The following is a 16,777-nucleotide window of genomic DNA, read 5'->3' as shown; positions in this document are numbered from 1 at the left end:
ACCCTGGAGAACTCATATACTGACTGCTAAAATCCCCAGGAGAGGTATCTAGCAAGGACCAAAATCCTCAAGGGCAAGTTCTGCATTGCACATTGCTTGCAAACATAAATACAGCCAGGCATGCTATTTTATTCGAAATAAAACTCTTGACATATTTTATTCCAAATGATTTGCAGAGCTGGGCGGTCAGTAAGTATTGCAGCTCATGCCATTAGACATGTAATTACTGTAAGTGATTCTCATGGAGCTCAGTTCTAACTTTCTCCTGAACTTTGCAGTGCGTCCCTGCAGACTTGATACTTGCCTGGTCACTGCAGACAAAAACCACTTTGCTCGTGTGGGTCCCGTCCAGGTTTACTGGTTAATATTTTTACTGGTTAATATTTTTCCTTGCTTTGCATTTCAGTGACTGTACAGTAAAACCTCATTAGGGTGCTCAAGAAGATTCTTTCAGGAGTGGCTATCTTACTCTGAGCTTCTTATTATCTACAGAGGTGTAATGGAATTACGTAGTCTGAGTCTGACTACTCTGACGAAGCATGTAATCAGAAGCTAGGCCTTAGTGCACTTAGGGTTCCTCGTGATGGTCTTACTCTGTCAAGAGTAAGACCGGAGGCTCTTGACAGAGTAAGACCATCACGAGGCAACATATCAGAATCATCAGAGGTTTTATCGAGTGAAGAGGTTGGGAACCCACAAGGTTGGTTTATCCATCATTAATATATTCCCCTGAGGAAAGACCCACGTCTGAAACATGGACGGTTCGTGTCAGGATCATTAGAGGTTGGATACTATTCACCAACACATTCAGGAAGTCGGATTTATACCCTCTTTAAAAATTGACTTTCAACCTTGCAGCTTTAAACAAATGTTTATATTATAAGTAAACACATTGATCATCAAGCCACGGAAGAGTCTGAGGTCAGTGGGACCTGAGTACACAAATATATAAAAGTTTCTTAAAAAATATTATCATGGAGGAGGAGGGTGGTTGATGATTATAACCACTAAGTAGTGGTGCGGGGACACCTACACGGTATATGAAACCTCCCTCCTACTCCATTAATATATATTATTAGAACCCAGTGACGAGATTGTTAAAATATTATTTCCACTAAGTGTAGGTGGTAAAAACATTTTTCAAAAATACAGATAAACATAGAATTATTTTTCAGAATTTAATATTCTCATCAGTGATAGTTTTTTCTCTTGATTTTTGTTGATTCACTTGTTAGATCGCTGAATTTAGTGGTGACTTTTTTGATATAGTTGGTCTAACTCAGAAGTTAGTCAGCCAAATTAATATTTGGGTACTTATCTGGCTAAATTCTAGCCGGCAAGTTAGGAGCATAACTGGGAGGAGCTGAGTTAGCAGGCATACAGAGTCATTTATCAAATTGCTATAAGGTGTTTTTGCATGCGTTAAGCCCCTTTAATGCATGTGAAAACACCATAAGGGAGGAGTTTGGGGTGTGATTTGTGACAGAGTGGCTTCACAATTTTGTGAGGCTGTATGTGAGAGAGAGAGAGAGAGAGAGAGACTAGCTTAGCCATAATGTGCTCACACTAGATAGGTATTTATATCTCTATGGGATGCCCACCTAGCAACTCGAGGTGAGGTTTAGGTATTAGTGTAGGGGTTAGGGGCCACTTTGACATTCAAAGTGAGATGTACGAACAGAACAGTGCTCTTTTGTGAAGATTTGATGACCTTCGGAGTGAGGAAACTCACCCAAAGATGAGATTTGTGCAATGTTCTCTCAACCTAGCTAGAGAGTCCATCAAGCTAGGTTGAGAGAACATTGCACAAATCTCATCTTTGGGTGAGTTTCCTCACTCCGAAGGTCATCAAATCTTCAAGAGAGCACTGTTCTGTTCGTACGTCTCACTTTGAATGTCAAAATGGCCCCTAACCCCTACACTAATACCTAAACCTCACCTCGAGTTACTAGGTGGGCCTCCCATAGAGATATAAATACCTATCTAGTGTGCAGGTATTATGCTAAATGTTCTCTCTCTCTCTTTCTCTCCCTTCTCCTCCCCATAGCCCTGATATTTAGTGCATTTTGACAACTAATTTGCTTTACAGAGTATGTACAAATATGGACCTCTTAGGGAACTAACAAAAAATGGACTCAGTAAAGACCTAGGCTTCTTATCATATTATGAGCCATAAAATTATACTGTCACTTTCTGACTACCCTTCAAACCCCCACTCACCCCTTCCCCCTATCACTGGAATGTTTTTATAATTCACTTATGGCAGCCACACTACTTTATATTTTCTGGTAGTGTCATCTTTTGCTCATTTGAATTCTGACCTGAAGAAAAGAATTTTTGGTCTTGAAAGCTAGTCAAGAAATTACTATGAAGTTACCTTTTGATTGGACTATAACCTGATAACACCTTTATGTATGTGCTTTCAAGTGGACAAACATGGCTACCACACAAATGTATGTATCAGAAAGAAGGGAATTCACATAGACTATAGTGATGTAGCTGATAGAGCAGCAATTCCAGATGTCTGTCCTAGAATCCCTGCTGCAGCTCTTTACACTGTGTCCAATGATGTGCACTGGCTGTACCCTCTGTCCCTGGGTACCTACCTTATATCAGATCCTATAATACTGACATGATCGGATTTCACACACCTATGGTTTGTTGTGCCAGAGGAAAAGCGTTCACTTAAAATCACTTATTGAACAGAACAAATGACTAGCGCTGGGTCACAGCACTGGAAGTTTAAGTGCTAGCAGGCAGATTGTAACTCCAGGCCTGGCACATGTGTCTGAATTAGAGGGAATTTACATAATGTGTGTCATAAAAATAGGCCAGGCTGCGCAATCATCCTACTCAGAGCTCAATTTACGAAGTTCTTTGTCCCATTCCGTGTCTGCATAAAAAACGTTTTGTGAACAACCTCTTCTAGTGACTAAAGACATACCCGCTGGGGATTAAATCTGTGCCAAAAAAACATGGATGTCTTTATCATATAATCACAGGAGAGAGTGTGGGAAAATAAAACCAGCCTTTCACTATTAATACTATGAAAACTAATTAGCAGGAGTGGCCCAGTTAAGCAGGCAGTGAGTGTATCGTTACTGCAGAAGTGCCAGATTTGCAAATAATAATAATTCCGATTCAAATAATTTCCAGTTGGAGTAGATATACTGAAGCAGGGGAAATTAAAACGACTTAAAGTCACACAGATAATGAGGGCCAAACCATGACCAGTCCTTTTCACCATTACCTAGTGCCTTCATCAACAGAACGGCTGCAACCAGTCAGCACCCAGTAGACACCAATCCAGCCTCTAATAAAATGAAATAACGGCAGCACTCACAGAATGCAACAAGCATCAGCGCCACATGCTAGGCAGGGAGCTCTCACAATACTCTTCTTGATGGACACATTGACAATACTTTTCTTAAAATACTGCGTTAATGTTAGCGACTTCTTCCTTTGCGATGGTTACAGAAAGAATCCATTTGCAGACGCATCTGAGAACTGCTGCCCAAGGACCCTCTTCCCCATCCCAGGCGCAGAGCTCTCAGCAGGAATCGACTTACCTGCTCGGAGAGAAGAGAGGTCATAGCTGGAGAAGCTGGGCTGCTCAAGCATGTCAATGTACATAGTCGGAGTGCCATACAAAAAGGTGCATCTGTGGTGGAGAATAAGGGAGAAGAAACAAACAAACAAAAAAAAATCAGTGCCCGTCAAGCAAGGGCCTGACATGACAGAAAAAGAGCAGCTTCCCATCGCTGGGGCACTCAAGACAAGGGAATAGAGGAAATGAAAGAGGAACCTCCAGCGTTGACGCAGGAGCACCAGAAACTAAAACACGGGATTAGCCAAGTCAGTTGGCAGCTCAGAAAGGACAGAATCGGGGGCATGCTCCCCCCCCCCCCCCATCCTCATTCCCATTTCAATCAATGGTAAAATGTCAACAGTGTGAGCTTCTGAAAGCTTCCCTCTACTCCACCACATCCATTGTTACAAATCTGAGTACTGGTCCTTGCTGCGATCTCGCGCAAGCATAGCACAGATACATCTAATGTGTGGACGGGACCATGGCCAACAAGGCAGACCATCTCTGCTTCAATGGCAGGGGGGAATGAAGATAAGAGGATTTACATTAAGACAACAACCAACAAGAACTGAAGTGCACAGTCTGGGTAAACAAATAAGCGTGGGAGTAGCTTGCTTATTGTGGCGGTTACTACCCCTAATCAATTAAGCCTGATACTTCACTTTGAATGCATATCCAGAGCAGCTCGCTGTTTCAACGGCAGGGGGGGGTGAAGAAATAGGATTTACATTCAGACAACAACCAACACGGACTGAATTGCACAGTCTGGTTAAACAAATAAACATGAGAGTAGCGTGCTGTAGCAGAGGTTACTACCCCAAACCAATTAAACCGGATACTTCACTTTGAATGCATATCCAGTGCAGCTCACTGTTTCAACGGCAAGGGGAAATGAAGAAATAGGATTTACATTCAGACAACCAACACGAACTGAATTGCACAGTCTGGTTAAACAAATAAACATGGGAGTAGCTTGCTTGTTGAGGCGGTTACTACCCTAAACCAATCAAGCCTGGTACTTCACCTTGAATGCATATCCAGCGTGGCTCTCTGCTTCAGCAGCAGGAGGAGAATAGGGAAAAGAGGATTTACATCCAGACAACATCTAACAAGGCATTGATCTGAGCAGTATGAGTATACAAACATTGGGGTAACTTCTCGTTACGAAGGTTACTACCCTCAAACATTAATCCTTATACTTCACTTTGATGCAGCTCCAACACTGCTCTCTGCATCAATGGTGGGGGTGGAAGGAAATTGGAATCAAAAAGTTACCAATAAGGGCCCTGAACTCAGCGGTCAGGGTAACAGAAAAGTGTGGGAAAATAAGTGTGAGAGCTTGCTGGGCAGACTGGATGGGCCTGTTGGTCTTCTTCGGCTGTCATTTCTATGTATGTATATGACAGAAATAAAAAAGGTGCATAAATTCTTTTTTATTCCAAGACTGCACACATCCGCCAACCACTAGGCTCTGATACAATATTTGACACAATTAACTGTATTCTCCCTTTGTTAAGAAATGCTAGGTGGCGTTTCCACATCATTGTTTTTATTTTTTTTTAAATGTATATCCCGCTTCTACAATGTCTGAAGCGGGATATACAGCAAACCAATATATAGACAATAAAACTAAACCATTGCTCAGGTAGACTAACGTTTCTATAGTTAGCCTGATAAGTTGTGACACAACAGTTCAGAGTTAAACAGATTTGAAATGCACTATATCAAAAGCTTCCTTAAACCTATGTGTCTTCAGAGATATTTTAGATCTGGCTTTGTCAGTCATAAGTCTAATTTCCTCTGGGACTGAGTTGCACAGCAGTCGTCCTGCCCCTGAAAAAGCTTGCTCCCTCGTTTCTACAAGGTGAGCAAATTTCAAAGAGGGAGTTTCGAGAAAACCCTTATTAGCTGAGAGTAGGGAATATGAAGGCTGATAAATGAGTAGGGGTTAGGCCACAAATTTCCAGGATTATTCAAAACCATTTTTTTTCATACAGGCTAATTTGTACCTAACACACCAATAAACCTGTAACCCATGTAAAGATTGAAGGATAAGTATAATGTATATATACGAGCTAACTCCAGTCAAGATTTGGGCAGCAGAGCTCTGAATTATCTTTAAGGCCCTAACAGAGATATTAGCAAACCAATGAACAAACAGTTACAATAATCTAATAATGGAAAGATCAATAGCACCGTCCAGCTATAGCTAGTGTGAGCTCCTAGGCTACCAGATTCCTTAAATTGCTAAATAAAAGTTGCTTATTTATTGTTGCAAGTTCCCAGCTCAGCTTCCTTTTTGGAACTGGAGTAAGCGTTGGAAGGAGCAGTATTTATCTGGAAGCTTCTGAGAGTCATAAATAGTACTACAATGGCAGATAATTAACGGTTTCCTGCATTTGACCTTGGGGATAACAGGTCCGTACAACCTTCACATAAAAAGAAAATGGAAAAAGAAGTGTGTGCCTTTTATTATGGCCATGCCCTCTGTTTTATAAAGCTCTTTCTGAGGTTACAATGTGGAAGAACCTTTATGAAAGGAGCAAAATGCCCCTTTCTACATCTTAAGAAAGGTTGATGGCTTTCACTGCTAAGCCCACATGAATTGTTATGAAGTGATGACAGCTGCACCCAGAAAACTCTCTGAATGACAACCGCAGAACTCCAAAGCAACTCCAACTCCAAACTGCTGAATATCTCAACATTTCAAGGATATTCTTGAGGAAGGGATGGTACTGGGCCATATCTCAGCTCTCCGCTCAACTTTACAATTGACCATGTGACAATCTGGGCTGTGTATGAGGGAATAGAGGGCATCTTTACCTCAAAAATGATGATTCTGTTTTCTTCTGATGAATGAATTGGAAGCTATGGGAGGAATTGATGTGTGAGTGGGAGGTGATAGTTTGAGAAGAGGAGCAAGGCTTAAAAAAAACAAAACACAACACAAATTTAAATGGACCGCTTTCTGCGATTTGTGCATTTAGTAAGTTTCAGAAAGAAAAATTTGCTCACTTTTCCTGGGCCACAGCCTCCAATGTTGCTTTGCCTTCGAAGCTAGGAGATGGAAAGACGAGGAGGCTACCATGAATTAACATCACCATAGTGCCCCCAACAGATCCGAGGCAGTGGTAGAGGGGTGCAGGCATGGCACTCCGGATAGTCTGCAGCAATCCAGAGGGACAAAGAGAGAGCAGTGAGGTCAGTGGACAGTCTCCAATCTCAACACAAGTGGTGTCTGGAAACCCACAGGTACTACACAGAACTTCACTCCCCAACCAGTGCACACCAAATCAATTACAGCATCCCCTACTGGGCACAGGGAGATGCGCCTACCCTAGTCTTCAACTGCTTCGGCACTCACCTTCCAGTCGAATCCCATCCTCCTGCCAATCAGGTTGGCATTGTTCACAATGTTATGGTGGGAGAGAGTGGCTCCTTTTGGGCTCCCCGTAGTTCCCTGAGACAAACAAAATTATTGTGCAATTATATTCACTGCAGCATAAAATCATCATGGACCTCTATTCTGTAAAATTCAGAGCTGTGCAAAACCAACAAACGTAGGAGTAAACCTCCAAAGGCAGAGCTAAATATCATTCCCAAGCCAGAATAAAGATTGTTTATGAAATATAAAAATCAATATCATGGACCGAATATCTCTAGACATTTGCCCATCTATGTGGTAAAAGAATTCTGCAGATTGGGATCCCATGTAACATGTCCACAATATCTCTGATCAGTGGGTGACACCTGTCAGTATCTTGTTCATTTGGCCCTCTGACATCACCATGTATACAGTAAGACAGATAGAGAGAGAAAGGGAGTGATAGAAGACATAGACAACAGTGGTTCACAGGCACTCACGGATGTAAACTGGATGTTTATGGGCTCATCACAGCTTAACTTGCTCTCAATGTCTCGAAGTTGTTTCATATAGCTGGTGCTCCCTGCCTGCATCACCTCATTTATCTGGAAAGTGCCTGGCAGCTTGGTATCCATCATGATCACTGTGGTCAGCTCAGGTAAGCTGTAAAGAAGTGAAATTCCATCAGCTGAGCCTGGAAAGGTGAGAACCAGGGCTGCTATTAGGTGGGGGTAGCAGGAGAGGGAAACAAAAGCCTGTCATTCTATAAGCCACAAAAAAATGTTTAAAATCAGTCTCAGAACCTATTAAATATCATAAGCTAAATGGAATGTTCCATTAGATAACGAGGAACCTGATGAATTGGAACATAGGACACTGTCCTGTTTGACTGACTTAATTTCAATACATATTTTCATGATCTTTAAAAATAAATTGAATAAAAGATCCCCAAAACAAACAATTTACAATAGCAACAAGCTGATGCAGGCAGGGAATTTATGGCCAATTTAGTTCTACCTGTGCTGATATACAAAGGCTCAGATGAACTCCTCCATATAGGCTATTAACTTCAAACAAATGCCCTGTTGGTGGAAGATTATTATTTAACTATCTCAGGAAATATTTACCTCACAAACATGTATCATGAGGCTTTCCAATGGGATGTATCAGTTCTTTGCAGAACAAAGTGGCCAAGTGGTTAATTAAATGAGTTGATAATCCATTGGGCTTTGCACATGTGCGTGTGAATCCCATGCCCTTCATTTTATATAAAATAGCTGGGTGGGAGCCAACAGGTTCTAATGCCCTAGAAACCAACTGGGTCAATGCTGGCAAGCTGGTAGTAACTAGGACCATCCAACAAGACCAGAGGCAACCAGATGTTAGGGCAACAACTGTGCTATTTTTGATAGCTGGTTGGATTGTTACAAAGCTTGATGGGAGGGACTTGATACTGGATTAAATATGGGAACTTGTATGTTCTTCTACCCAATATAGAGAACCAAAGAGGAAGAAGCAATGCTCTACAAGAGGTCACGTGTCTTTGGCTGGCAGCTGAGATCTAGCCTTATCAGTGTAGATAAGAAACATTGCACAAATAGGACTAATTCATTTTCATCTGTTTTCATCTACTATGTTACTAAAAATGTCTCAAAATGTTCAGCTGTACTAATCATCTTTCCCCCACAGGATGAGAATGTGGAAAATCAGACTTGATAATAATAAAAAAAAAAAAAGTCAAGCAAACCCTAAGTCCTTGTGATTTCTTAGGCCACATGTAAAGAGGTGGAGTTTGCATTGGTAACTGTGTTCCTAAAAGAGCTAAGTGAAGCAACGAACAAGTTTATGCAGCTCTTGACTCAGCTGCATTTTCCAGGTTCCACATTCTTCCTAGGACATCGTGTACTTGATAAGAACCACAGAGATCGTGCATGATAATATGCTGTGCAGCCAGACAAAAGATGGTTCAGTTGACTGCAAGGCTGTATTAGGGTGTACATTCCCTGAGCTGTAACCAAGGAATATATCCCAGGCCCAAAAGCGGATCACAGGTGTCCAATGTAGCACTGTGAAGGTTGTTATAGTTCTATTCACGCCTTGGCTCTGCCTGGGTCAGTCTCATTCTCTACTATGAAACACATTGCTATGCAAAGATCACACAGCTACCTTAGAAAAAACCCATGCCATGCCTTCTAACCCACTCTCCTAGCAACATCACACCTACTACCACCACACACAGCTTCTGATCTTCCTTCAAAACCAGAACAGTGAATAATGAAAGCTACCTTTCTTATGTTGCTTGCTTAGCAAACATGTCATAATGTCATCATAAACACTCTTCCTCTCTGGTTGGAATTTTACACTTAGAAAACTGAAAAAAAAGAGGTGACCCAAATCAGCTGAGTGCTGCAGAGTCGATGTCCTTCTGCGGAGAGCTGACAGAGAAGGAAGGGCAAGGGGGATGAGGCCAGGACTATCACTTACCTCGCACTTTTTATTCCTCCTGCACTTGCTTTCTCCAGTTCAGGGCAAACCTGCTTCAGGAGGTCATAGTAGTTCTGTGTTTTAAACTTTGAGGGGAACACCAGTGCCTTACAGCCAACCTGAAAGAGAGCAGAAGGGGAAAGACAGAATGCCAATGTCTGTAATAATTCAGACCTTCCCTGAAAACTCAGCTCAGGGTCTCCAGAAATAAAAAATGCAACACCTGCGAACAGCATGACAGATACATCATTATGGAAATGAACTCCCAAACTCGAGAGATATTTTGGTCTGCAACATTACGAGGGCACAAGTGTGTCCAAGGATAGGCACTGCCTAGAGCAGGGCTTCCTAAATCTGCTCTGGGGACCCCACAGGCAGTCAGGTTTTCAGGATATCCACAATGAATATGCATGAGACAAATCTGCATCCATGCACTTCCATTGTGCATATCCTGAAAACCCAACTGGCTGTGGGATCCCTAGGAGAGATTTGGGAAGCGCTAACCTGAGAGCTGCCTTGGCTTTTTACATATGACCACCCTCTCAGCTTCCCCCTCCCCACCAATTCAATTCTACTCTCACCTCCACCCTTAAGGTCTCCTCTACAACTCCTTGGTACTTCCCTCTTCTACACCTCCTGTTTCAAATACTAAACAAACAAGATTTCCCAACCCTCATAGCCATCTCTGTTGTGCAAATCTCTCATCATCAACAGTTACATCAAAACACCCGGCCTCTCAGAAGCAAACTGGCCAGGGACAGGAAATGGTGTTTTTCTGAGCAATAGAGAGCCAGCTGTGCTATCCAACGCTGTACCACCACCACCAGCACCCCTGGGCCAGTAAAAAGGACCAAAACAGCCAGAAGAGAAAGGAAGGCCTCAGCTGATAAAAAGAATAGACTGGAAAGTGGAAGGGAGGATAATCCTTGGGGTATAAATTACTGGGCAGTACTTGGAAGAAAACAAACATCCAAACACCTGGGGAACAGAAAACAAACACCACAGTATGTGTGAGAGAGAGAGAGAAAGGGAAAGAGAGTCACAAACAGCTATGGAACTGAAAAAACAAAGAGAGAACCTGCCAGGACCAAAACAGTGCTCTGCACTTCTCAATTTAGTGTGTGTTCAATTTCTTGTCATTCATAAGGTGCATGGCATGGAATTTCACACCATTGAATTTAAATCCTGTCCCATGTCAGCCCTGAAAGTTAGCAGCTGTGATGAAGGACAGGGAGCAGGGGCTTAAAATCTTCAAGTCCCTGGCCAGCAGGAATGGAGCACATCACAGAAAGGATGCATGCAACCCCTCCACAAATGGCCAGGGTAAAAGGCACCACGTGGATGATTCCCCGCCAGCCTACAGAAGGTGAAGAAGGGGGGGGGAGGGGAGGGCTCGGGAAGACAGGGGTCATTAATGGAGGAGGCTTTCCTTCAAACTCTCAGCCACTTAACAAATTTAAGTCACCAAATAGTCACTCTTGGATGTTTCTTGGCGTGACCACAAAGGTTTCATCCCCCCAGCGCATGGAGGGAGAGAGATAAAGATAAGTCAGACACACAGCACTAAGATTACAGCAGCAAATTAGAATATTTCCCTTTAAGATAAAATCATTCATTTCTATATAGTGCTAGCTGATTGAGGGGCTGATGGAATAAGGGGCGCTAACATTAGCGCAGGTTTTCACTCGCGTTTTTGCACGTATTTTTCTGCGGTCAGTTAACTCTGATATTTAACGAGGTTTTTAACTCCGAAAAAATGTGTATTAAACCATTAGTAAAAGCCAGCATTAAAATCAGTGCAGGTTCATGCAAATCCCATGTAAATGAAGCCACTAGCTATTCCCCAGGAATGCAGAGAGAAAGCTTAAAGCATCATTTTCTTTAACACTGGAAATGTAATGCCTGGGTCAGAGCAGGAGTAAAACTGAACTCCCGTTTCTGGTGGCCATGTTATATTATTACTGTGCCCAGAGTGATAGTGTCTTGCTGCTTCTACCAGACTGGACACAGCAGTAGAATAACTTTGGCCACTAGAAACGTGAGTTTACTCCAGCTTAGACCAGGAGTTTAATGTCCAGTGTAAGCGGTAGAGGTGTGCATCTACAGCTGGCGTTGAGCATCCCAACTTTGGCGATAGTGTTTAACTGTAGATGCCCATCCCAGGAAGCTTACACTTTGTTCAGCTAGCTGAAAAGGCCCTCCCAGAGAAATAAAAGAACAATAAGGAGTTGGAGTGATACCTTGCTATCTTATGAAGATAATACCTTGCTCAGCTAATTAACAACATAGGAATATAGAGTGTCAGACAACCCCTGAGGCAGCCCACTGGTATGGGCGAAACTCGGCCCAAGTCGGGTTAACTTCTTTGCTACATGATTAAATAAAAGTCTTTCTCTTGACATCGATCCACTTCTTTTTTTCTGTCTGTGTCTCCACCAGTTTTCAATGGAAATCTACATCACAGTCTACATTCTTCCATTTACGCTAACTGACAATTATGTAACTCTGAAAAAATGCGGACCAGCCACCATCATTCGTTTGCTGAGCACCAGCCACACTGACTGCTACAATTCCCTGTAACATGGTATTTCACAACACAGTCTCAAGCACCTCCAACTATTGCAAAACACAGTAGTGAGGCTTTTGCCAGGGGCAAAGTCCAACAACCGTATGATGTTTATTCTATATAAGCTCCATCAGCTCCCCATTGAGAGGTGGATAAAATTTGAAGTATTCAAATGCTTCACCCAAACAGCACCGGCAGATTTGTCTCATCTCCTGCCCATAAATATTCCAAGACGGGAACTTCAGTTCTCCCAGCAGGCCGTTTTTATCCACTTGCTACAGCAAGGCTAGCTTGCATGAGACTTCATGCATTTAGCTGCTCTGCACCAGGGGGTGTTGTTAATACTAGCACACATGGTTTGCGCCAGAAATCTCTGTGTTTTCAGCTGCTGGCAGAATAAAAAAAGAGGCTCTGTGGGACCACAGGCATTTCCTGCAACAGGCAGCCAAGGAGGGAGAAGTCCAGGAAGAGCCTGTGTGTGAAAGTGACTGCCTGTGTGTGTCTATGTGTGTGTGAGAGAGAAGACCTCAGTGTCTGTGCGTGAGAGTGAACAGAAAGTGCCTGTGTGTGTATGTGTGTGTGTGAGAGAGAGCCTCTATGAGAGAGTGTGTGTATATGAGAGGGAGAGGTTAAAGTTTGTGTGCCCTTCTCCAATCTATGACAGTCACAGGGTGACTGAACTTTCCCAGCTATGGAGAGCAAGTGACTTTTTTTTTGTCTTTATTAGTTTTAATTATCAGATGTAATGTGTCTGCTGTTTCAAAATATTGTATTGGTGTTTGGTCATTTTTTAAAAACATTTTTGTATGCATTTTTAATTATTGGATGTTCTATTCATCATCTGATTTGACATATTATTTTTATTGGTATGGTTGATGTTTTACATTTCTTGATTGTATTTGATGACTTATGAGGAATGGCGATGTTTCTTTTTTTTTTCCATTGTTGCACTGCATACAGCTTCTGGCTTGTTGTGGTTTCCAGTTTAGTTTTTGTCTACACATTTCTATTTTTATTTTATGATCTCTTTATTCTGAATTTGGAGAGAGGCTATCTGTGTTCTGCATGGGACTGAGATGAGGTATTTTTGCTAACATATAATTTCTGTGTAGAGATCCATAACAGCCTGACTTGTTCTGTTTTCCTAATAGGATATGTATTGGTGTTTTAGGGCCTGGTGTAATATTTGCAGTGATGCTTTTTATTTGGTAGAGTTGTTACTGTTTGAATCTGGCAGCTAGTGCATTATGGTATGCAAAGTTTGCTATAGGTTCTGAGAACATTTTTGCAGGGTTTTGAATCATTACACAATGTTCTTGAGGTGTGTTAATGTGTTGCTATTATAGTGAAGTGACGCTAGAGTTTGATTTTGTTTTCTTCTATGGTGAGTGGTAACAGGAAGTGTCCTAGTTGGGCTCGGTATCCTTTGTTGAAGGAGCTTCAGTGAATAAAGGATACTGTAGAACTTGAAGTGCAAGGTTTTTATTGGGATTCTATCTTATCCTGTGTATAGACCTCAGACTTTGCTCTCATAAGAAGATCTTTATTGATTGATTGATGCTCTTGAATAACTTTAGTGGTAGTTTTACTAGACGGTTGAAACTGGCCAGGGTTTCTTTGCTGCTTACAAGGTCCTTCTTTCTAGAGATGCCCGCACTTTGCAACAAATGGTGCAAAACGTTTGTAGCAGCGCCTCCTGCTTTAAGAGCAGGGGTGTACTGTCTCCGTGTAGATGGAGGTAAGAGGCAGATGTAGAGAGCACCATGAAACCCCCACCAGCATTGAACTAACTGTGTGGTTTCCCCTGTCACAGGTCATATAGAATGATTCCTTGATGACAGCTGCATGGGAATGTAAACTGGAGATCATTTAAAATTGAGGTGATGTCCAATTATGTGTTTTTACAGGATTGTTCAGGGGGAAAGGGGGAAGCTGTTGATCATGATGAGCTAATTATCAAAAACTCAGGGGAAGGGAAGGGGGGAGCTTATGGGCCTTTGCCCCAGATCGTTTAGGTACCTGGTGATGCCTCTACTTGGCACCCAACTTATAGAACAATTTCCCACTGAATTTACACAAGGAAACCTGTTACTCTTCCTTTTGAAAAAGAATCAAAATCTGGTTCAGCCAAGCCTTCCCTTGAACTCTGCATTTGCACCCAACTTACTGCTGGATATCCTCCCTTAAAAGTAGAATATAGTTTTCATAGTTACATCCTGTATTTATCTTATTGCTAGGCATTCTCCCTATACTATGAAATCAATGTGCACCATGTATGTATACCTATACAGTTTTGCATTGTTCAAGTTCCAACTTTATATCCTCGTGTCACTTCCTTCCCACTCCTTCCCCGACATATGTACTACAATTCACATCTTTGTATTTAATGTGCCTTTTGCCTTTTCCTAAAGGCAAAATATCACATGAAAATAAATTAATGAGGTTTCTTCAAGAAAAGAAGGAAGGTCACAGTAAGAGCCCCATAGCTTGCACGTAAATTATGAATCCACCTCCCACCAAGGAATTTGTGGCAGGCTGCCAAAGACATCAGTTGTGCAGAAAGGCGTGCCAGAAGGTGATCAGTTATACCTACCTTTCTGAGAACAAACTCCAACTCGTGTGACTGGTAAGCAGGGTTCACCGACACCTAGAAATGAGGAAGTCAAGAAAATGACACCAGAAAGTTATAACAGAGAAAGCCCAAAGAGTAAATATGAACCTGCTATTCTGTTTAATGTAAACCGGTATGATTTACATCGGATGTAAGAATGTCGGTATATAAAAATGAAAAATAAATAAATAAATGAACCATCATCAGGAATCTGCTGCAAGCTTTCTGGAACACCTCAAGAGAGGGTAACCCATCCCCCTTCTCTATGTTTCTGAGATGAGCACAAAGACCTCATTCATAGCTTTCTATTTTGTGCATATCACCCTCCGAGAAGGGATTTCCATGCCAAAAAAGGCAGACTTGTTCAATCAGATCGGCCAATTTGTCCTTTCCCAGGACCCAAACACCATCCATGCTGGAAATATACTCTGGATGAAAAGATGTGAATGGGATCCAGCTTGTTAATCCGTGTAGCAAACACTTAGGGCCAGATTTTAAAAGCCCTGCGCGCGTAAATCCGGCTGGATTTACGCGCGCGGGGAGGTTACGCTTGCTGAGCCTATTTTGCATAGGCCCGGCAACGCATGCAAGTCCCGGGACGCGCGTATGTCCCGGAGCTTTGACAAAGGGGCGGGGCACCGGTCAGGGGGGGCGGGACCGAGGCCTCCGGCACAGCGGCCGTGCTGGAGGATCACGCACCAGCAAGTTACGCCTTCCAGAGGCAGGCGTAAATAAGAAAATAAAGGTGTGGGGGGGGGGGGAGTGGCCTTGGAGGGAATGGGGAAAGTCATCATGCACCTTGTGCACCTTGCGCGTACGCCGACCCCGGATTTTATAACATGCGCGTGGCTGCGCACACATGTTTTAAAATCGGGCGTAGATTTGTGCGTGCTGGGTTGCGCGCACAAATCTACACCCTTGCGTATCTCTTAAAATCCGGCCCTTAGCGCGTATACGTCACATAAACTATCCATGTTGTTTGTTTTCAAAATTTTGCATGTGCAAAGTAGGTGTGCAAGAAATTTCCACATGCTTTGCACCTGCCATTTTATGGGGGAGAGGGGACAAGAGGAACATATGCATATTTGTATCCCACTAATAAACACCCCTAGGGGAATACTTTTTTTTTTGCCTGTGGTTAAAAAGTGCACATTCTATGGAAGCCATGCATACTTTTAGCTATGTTTAATCAGGTCAGTTTACAGTCGGGCCATTTTATCCAAGTACATACCGATTTACCAGGTAAAAGCCTTCGAAGGTTGCCATCCTGATGGTACATTCAGCAGCCTGTGAAACCTACTGCAGTACCAGGTTGGACCAACATTCTCAAAGGAGCCACCCAAGTCCATTCCTCAACCAGGAAATCTGCTTCAGTTCAGACTCGAGTCTAAAGTGTCCAAGCCAGTGCAGGTCCGGATGTATTTGGGGCCCTGCCGGATAGGTGGGAACTGGAATGGTTTCCAAATAAATGAGGGCACGGCTACCCAACCAGATACAGAAGTTCTTACCTGGGTGCTCTCCCTCCGTGCAGATGTGATAATTCCCCAAGTACCAAAAAACCAAAAATAGCTAGCTGTCCACAAAAGTTTAATAACAAATCCTCAATATTTTTGAAGGAACATCATAGGAGGGGAAAACTCTGAGGACTCACCTTGCAGAGAAAACCACACCATGAATAATCAGAGTCCCAGATTTTTAAAAACTTCATAACAATTCACCAACCTGGTGACCAGAGTCTGCTATTTGTTAAAACAAAGTTCAGCATTTCCATAAGCGCAGTCAATAAGCAATACCACAAGGCAGATGGCACTTGACACAGCTCTGTATTTCAGTTGCCTGTGTCAGGAATGCAGATCCGCTGCTGAAACAGAAGAATTTCTCAGCGTCCCATTGAGTTTTAAAAAATCTGGGACTGTGATTACACACAGCGTGGTTACCTCTGTAAGGTGGTCGCTCAGGGCTTTTCCTATGTATGATGTCCCTTCAAAAATACTGAGGATTTGTTATTAAAATTTTGTGGAGAGCTAGTTAGTTTTGGTTTTTGGTGTGATGCATTAGTAGCTTTTTCAGATCGCTTTAGTTTTTGTTGAGCACAAGTATTCCCCCCGAGTGCCTCCTTTAAACATGGGACTAGTCTTTTCTCCCCACCCACAAATCCACACT

At 42.6% G+C, this 16,777-nt stretch overlaps 1 protein-coding gene across 1 annotated transcript in view; it reads right to left on the bottom strand.

Annotated features, from left to right (window-relative positions):
* The window catches only part of LOC115090938 (acyl-CoA synthetase family member 2, mitochondrial-like), a 115,790-nt gene that overhangs the window by 71,114 nt on the left and 27,899 nt on the right, over nt 1-16,777 (bottom strand). The window contains exons 4-9 of the mRNA XM_029600629.1: nt 14,597-14,650; nt 9,438-9,556; nt 7,454-7,616; nt 6,954-7,049; nt 6,605-6,753; nt 3,570-3,661 (exon numbers count right to left, since the gene is read on the bottom strand). Coding sequence (XP_029456489.1) covers nt 3,570-3,661; nt 6,605-6,753; nt 6,954-7,049; nt 7,454-7,616; nt 9,438-9,556; nt 14,597-14,650 — 673 coding nt within the window. The remainder of the gene's footprint in view (nt 1-3,569; nt 3,662-6,604; nt 6,754-6,953; nt 7,050-7,453; nt 7,617-9,437; nt 9,557-14,596; nt 14,651-16,777) is intronic.

This window comes from Rhinatrema bivittatum, chromosome 4 (genome assembly GCF_901001135.1).
Source record: "Rhinatrema bivittatum chromosome 4, aRhiBiv1.1, whole genome shotgun sequence".
In the NCBI taxonomy this organism is placed as follows: domain Eukaryota; kingdom Metazoa; phylum Chordata; class Amphibia; order Gymnophiona; family Rhinatrematidae; genus Rhinatrema; species Rhinatrema bivittatum.
Note: the sequence above shows the minus strand (reverse complement) of the source record. Positions and strands in the feature narration are given on the sequence as shown.